The sequence below is a fragment of the Dermacentor variabilis genome, chromosome 3, assembly GCF_050947875.1.
Source record: "Dermacentor variabilis isolate Ectoservices chromosome 3, ASM5094787v1, whole genome shotgun sequence".
Classification (NCBI taxonomy): Eukaryota; Metazoa; Arthropoda; class Arachnida; order Ixodida; family Ixodidae; genus Dermacentor; species Dermacentor variabilis.
In genome coordinates this window covers 140104840-140110839 of record NC_134570.1, presented here as the reverse complement: position 1 = coordinate 140110839, position 6000 = coordinate 140104840, and the positions used below count along the sequence as shown (strand labels likewise).

The following is a 6000-nucleotide window of genomic DNA, read 5'->3' as shown; positions in this document are numbered from 1 at the left end:
ACCGAAATGTCTATTTCATTCTAGTAAACGCGCACAGAAAACTGCGCCACAGTTCTTCGAGCAGTCCGCGCTTGCTCGACACGGCGCATCAGGGCCTCAGGTCTTCCGGCAGCTCGGTGAGCGTGTTGCGGAGGCTGTAGTCGTCCACTTCCGGCGGCCTTGGGATGAGCCGGGCGAGGCAGGCCGAGATGAGGATGACCTTGAGCGGCTCTAGGATGATCTCGTTGTGGAGCAGGCCCGTGAGCGATCGGAAGAGCCACTCCTTGGAGCGCTTGTCGCCGTACGAGAAGCCGTACAGGCAGATCACCGCCGAGCACACGAGGGAGCCGGCGAGCGCCACCACCCAGCCGACCAGCTGGAACCACCAGGGCAGCAGGCCCCGTCGACCTTCGCGCACAAGCCGTGCATACTCCTGCACGGGCAATAATGGTTTGAGGCATAACGTGGGATGGCTTGTTCGTATTAAAAAAAACACGCAGGTCATTTCTGTGCCACGCCGGAGCCCCGCACAATATCGAACAAATGTCAGTGGATCCTGGAAATGAAATAACTTCCAGAATCCTTCGTTATGCAGACGACTTCGATGTACATATATTGTGCATGATAAGGCTCGCAACAATAAAGAAGGCTAAGCGCGTTTACAAAAACAACACCTTTATTTAACTTGAATTCACGAGAAGCATTGTGAAAGAAGCCACTCAATTTCCTCTGCACACTTTGATTAATACGAATGTAGGCTATTTTAAGGCATCTGCAGGTTCAGAAATGCTTGGGTCAAAGTATTCCACTTTCCGGTTAGCCGGGTTTTTTTTTTTCATCGGGACCAAGGGGCCTATACCACGCTACACTGCATAGTGAGGACACTCCCGCGGTGTCTTTGTTGTGGTATCGCCTCGCGCACGGCAGCTCAGTGGCGGCTCCGGAGGGCAGCGGCAACACCGCTTCAGGCGCATGAGACTTTCTCCCCCTAAGCCACTCGCTTGTTCTCGCTTAACTTGTTTCCCAACAGGTGCGTGAATTAGTGCTGGTTCTAGCCTATAGATATATTTTCTGTTACTTCCACATCCCGTAAGATACTGCTTATTTTATTGTCAGAAGTACGGATATCCGGATTCGGCAATCTAGAGATTCGTGGGATGCTTGCGCTCCACGAAAGCAAGACACCGCGAAAGAAAACTGAAGATCGCAATAGACATTCTAGCATGTTCTGGGCTCCATTCTTTCTAGCTCCACTTTTTCCCAACTGAAGGGCAGTCTAGCAAACCGGAGACTTGCCTTATAGTTAGCGTCCTTGCATTTCCTCTCTCTCTCTCTGTCCCCGAAAACAGATTTTATGCAGCCCCAGTAACCTCCAGGTAGCATATTTTAGAAACATCGCGAAACGCGTTACGCGGTACTTCTATTCCTGGAGTTCTTTCTTCTTTTAATGCTTTTCTGTGTTTTATGGCAAAATCTGTGGTGAAATGGTGACCTTTTTAAAAAAGAACAAATGTGGGCTGTACACTAAAAAATACGTCCACCAGTAAGGGTGTTTTCTTATTTAAAAAAGAACAAATGTGGGCTGTACACTGTAAAAAATACGTCCACCAGTAAGGGTGTTTTCGTATCCCACTGGTAACACCCTTACTGGCAGGGCCTTACAAAAGTTTATAGAGGACGACAACGGATTTCTAACTAGATGTGCGATGACAAAAGACGTAGTTGAAAACTATGTAATCATTCTGACAACCTTGGAGCCGCAGAGACATCCGACAAGAGAATTTCACAGGGAGACATATGAAACTCTCCTGTCGCATATTTCTGTGCGCCCAAGGCTGTCAGAATGATTACATAGTTTTCAACTACATTTCTTGTTATCGCACGTCTACAGTGAAAGCTCTGTTGTCGTCCTCTATAAATTTTTGTATAAGGTGCTACCGGTAAGGGTGTTACCAGTGGGATAAGAACACCCTTACTGGTGGACGTATTTTTTACAGTGTACCTTTCAGGGATACCGTGGCTATATATAGTGTCAGCACGCTATATCGCGGCCGAGGCAATGTTCCGCGCAGCTTTACACGAACGCGCGCATGCACACCTGCAGCATCTGAGTGCGGTGCTCGCTGCGCGACTCGGAGTAGTTGTGCGACAGGTTGTCCAGGTAGCTGAACAGTGAGATGCGCGGCCGGCGGCGCTCGGGCGCGGCGCTCAGGGGCCGCGGGCGGCAGTTGCTGAACACGAAGATGACGAACACGCCCAGCGGCACCGTCACCAGGCTCACCTGCGAGCGAGTGCCGTTCGAAACGAGGAGCAGAAACATCGCAGATGCGCGGCGCAAGTTTGACGTCATCGACATCGATATACTACCTGTGGTTACTCCGCGCAAGGTGTGGGACTGACCACCTATTTCAGTTGAATGCTGTTCTGTGTTATGCATGCTACCACAGAGTGTGCCCGGTTATACGTGGCGTCACCAGTGGCTAACCCAGCAACGCGAAGTGGCGTACACACTACCGACAAAATCTGAATTTAGTTCGGTGTCGCCACCCGGCTGCTGCAGGCGTATAATGAGCATTGACAGTATGCGAGACCGTAAAAACAAACATCCGCTAAAGTGACACTGCTGGCGTTACTATATGGTTTACGCTCATATGGTCCCCACCCTCTTGTATGCACATGCGTGAGTGTGCATATTCTTCTCTGTTATATTCTACTCTTGTAATTCACTACCGTACTCTTTTTCTGCTGGCCACCGCTCTATTGGCAACAGAAAAAGCAACGCAGATAAAAAAAGAAATTCCGGCTCCTATCCCTTTCTATTTGTGAGACGACCCCAAATAAACAACTGCTTGTGCTGCTGCACAAACTGTTTGAGCTTGGCGGCTGCCAGCACCTTCGCTTATACGCGGTCGCGCTGTTGAAGAATGAAACGAGGTTTACCCAAACAGCAAAAGAAAATGAAAAAAAAAAGTCACCAGTCGAACGAACGTGTTTTGTGATCTTCACGAGTTTCCTTCACCGGGAACGTGGGACACCTAACAAACCCAAGAAGTCTAATGTGCTGCCACCATTCTTTCTAAATCTTTTGATTATAGGCGAGTGTCCGTTCACCATCATGTACCCTCGCCTCAAAAGTTTGCGCAAACGCCGGAAATCGAAAAAATGCGCTGCGTGCAAGATGGTCTCGGGCCTGCTCACCTGGAGCCCAAGCAGGAAGTCGTTGAGGTGCACGGGCACCTCGAAGAAGCTGAGGTGCTCGCCGTCCGAACTCGTGTCCACGTCGTGGTACATGACGTTGAACATCATGGCCGACAAGATGACGAATAGCGCGCAGGTGACGCGCTGGGCGCGCGTGAACTTGGAGCTGCGGTAGCGCGCGATCACGTTGAACCACGTGTGGCCCGTGAAGAAATGTCGCTGCAGACGGCGCCTGAGAATTTTACAGGACGCCAGCAGCGACGAAAAGCAGCGTTAGACCAGATGGAAGACCCCATCTATTAACACATATGTGTGGTGCCGCCCCTGTCATTGACAGGCGATACTGCAGCTGAACGCAATTGTCCAAAGAACATTTTCCGCATTAACTTACCGTTGAGAACCACGAACATTGAGGACGCTCTGCGATTTCCATTGATTCACTGATGGATAAAACTGCTTCATTTGCTAATAAGGATTGCTGATATCTGCGGCAGGTAAAACCACACTACGCATAGTTAACAGAAGTGTTTGCATTCTGCGTGCTCTGTATGTGATGCTTGCGAACCACCATAATTACATTATTTTTTGTGTTTGTCCTCTCAGTCCAACGACAGATTAAGTGTACGGCGCCGCGCCTGATATTTGTTTCCTCAGATTTCTTCGCCGAATACAGTTACAATGGTGGCTTTAACAGGAGTTAGCAGGAGTGTAATAGGTACAATTTCGCAGATTTTTTCGGTCTCCACAACATGATAAAATATGATTTTTTTTCTGACGTATAAAAGAAAACTGTACTACTAAAATCAAAGGTTATGCCATTTCATGTCCTTGAACAACATAGATATGCAGTGAAATGTATGACTGCGAAAAAACATGCTGACAACGCAGACTTTTCATAACAACTACAATTTCAGTAAACAGACACGAAAACATTCCGCCCTCTGTACCACTCCCACATATAGGACCCTTGCAGCCAGAAAACTTTAACGTAAATTTGTGCTAACCGTTAGCCCACCTGGCCCTCCTTATATCCACCGCCTTATTTGACCTAGGCACTGTGCAGCGTGACGTTGCTAATGCTCTCCAGACTGTTGCGTTATCTGCACGGAATGATTATGTGTGATTTCGGCGACATCAACCACAAGGCAATTAAAGTGACCACGGTCACCGAAAGAGCGTCCAGAAGTCTGCCTGCTGCTGTCCGTCGGCTGGCCGGAAGCGGAAACTCTTGGGCGAATCCTGATCTCCTCCTTCGGGCTGCAGCCACTGCTCGACGAAGAACACCCAGACCAGGTCTTCGAGCATGTCCTGCACCACCACAGTGTGCAGGAACCAGGGAGCGCGAGTACCGCGGGCCTCGAGGGTGAACACCACCTGTGCACAAGGACGGCCTGCTCGCACTCAACGCGATAGCTATCGGCCTGCCCAAAAGAGATGATCACAGTACACAGTTATGCCCAAGTTGAGTTAAGACCCGCTTCTTTGACGTTTCGCTTGTGAGCTTTTGTGTTTTCCCTCTGTCTGTGTGTGTCTTGTGCGTCGTCATGCATGGATACATATGTTCCTGAGAGTGAAAAGGATAGGAACAAGACAAGCCACACGGACATGCGCTTGAAATCTACTTCGAACGACGCAGTTTGACGTAAATGCCGTTCCTACTTGAGGCCTCCCGAGCAAGCACAAAACACCGATTTTGGTTTAGCCAACAGAAGATCGCGATTTACATTACATCCGTTGCAAATAAAGAAGTCTGCAGTAGGTAAACCGCGCGGTGATGATCATACCCTGAAATTATTCTTGCTGCGCAAGCTGCAATAACAGCTGAAAGTTCAACAGAAATCTCGCGCGTCTTTGTTCTCGCAGCAGCCATTCTCCACTCTAACAGGGGCGTCACCACTCTCGCCTACCATGTTACCCCCAGTCCCACCTATAGTTCGCATATTGCCAGCTGTAAGGTGAAGAACAAGGGTATTTACGGGAAACACAGAAAGTACAAAAGTGCCAACATAAATGCGCCGTAAGAGAGAGAGAGAGGAAATAAGGGAAATAACAGTAGCAGAGCTCGTGAAGATAACTTGATACGGGCACCGATGCAAGAGTAGGCTGGGGAGCAAGGCAGCTCGCATCCTTGCGTCATCGCCGTGCAGCATTTCCTTTTCTTTCTGGTTCCGCTGTTGCTAAATTTTTGTGAAAAGTTGTTTCGGCAAAACGTTAATTGGAGGGCGTTTTCTTCTAGTGTGCAGCGTTAACCTCTGTCGGTATTTGGTGACGGGCCCTTTGATTCAAATGGCGAACAGAATAGCAGCACATCAACGCGGTCCGTGGAGGCGTCGGAAGAGCATGAGGCGGTTAAGGGTGCTGTAGACCAGGGCATCGAAATGGAACTGAACAGAAAAGCCAGAGAAAAGAAAAACTATTTTTGCTGGAACCAGAACTGAACCGAAATGTTTCTATTTTTCTCACGCCGGAGTCAAACCGAAATAGCTATTTTTGGTTCAGACTGATCACCGATTCCTGGAGCTTGTAATCCATGGATTGCCTGCACTGATGGCTCAACTACGCTACCTCATTTGCAACTGCACACTATCTACCCCTGATTTAAGAAGTAGTAGCACCATTAGTGCGGCTTTCGATGTATCGTGTCGGGAGAAAGGCATGTTAGTAAAGCCCTTGTAAATGTTTGAAATCGGTGACCATCAAATTGTTTTCTGTTGGCAGGAGACCTTTACATGACTATTGAAATGACGAAGCGCTATATGTATGTCAGAATTCAGCAGCAAAATCAATGAGACCTGTGAAACGGAGCCCGGTGGGTCAACAAAC

At 48.7% G+C, this 6000-nt stretch overlaps 1 protein-coding gene across 2 annotated transcripts in view; it reads right to left on the bottom strand.

Annotated features, from left to right (window-relative positions):
• Window positions 1–6000, bottom strand: part of LOC142576325 (polycystin-1-like protein 2) — a 40365-nt gene continuing 34365 nt past the window's right edge. Inside the window, exons 11-14 of one of the 2 annotated variants that reach the window (XM_075686407.1) lie at window positions 4346–4551; window positions 3178–3409; window positions 2078–2260; window positions 1–412 (exon numbers count right to left, since the gene is read on the bottom strand). In XM_075686407.1, the coding sequence (XP_075542522.1) occupies window positions 89–412; window positions 2078–2260; window positions 3178–3409; window positions 4346–4551 (945 nt within the window). In that variant the 3' untranslated portion in view covers window positions 1–88. The remainder of the gene's footprint in view (window positions 413–2077; window positions 2261–3177; window positions 3410–4345; window positions 4552–6000) is intronic. The other variant, XM_075686408.1, reaches the window with a different exon arrangement.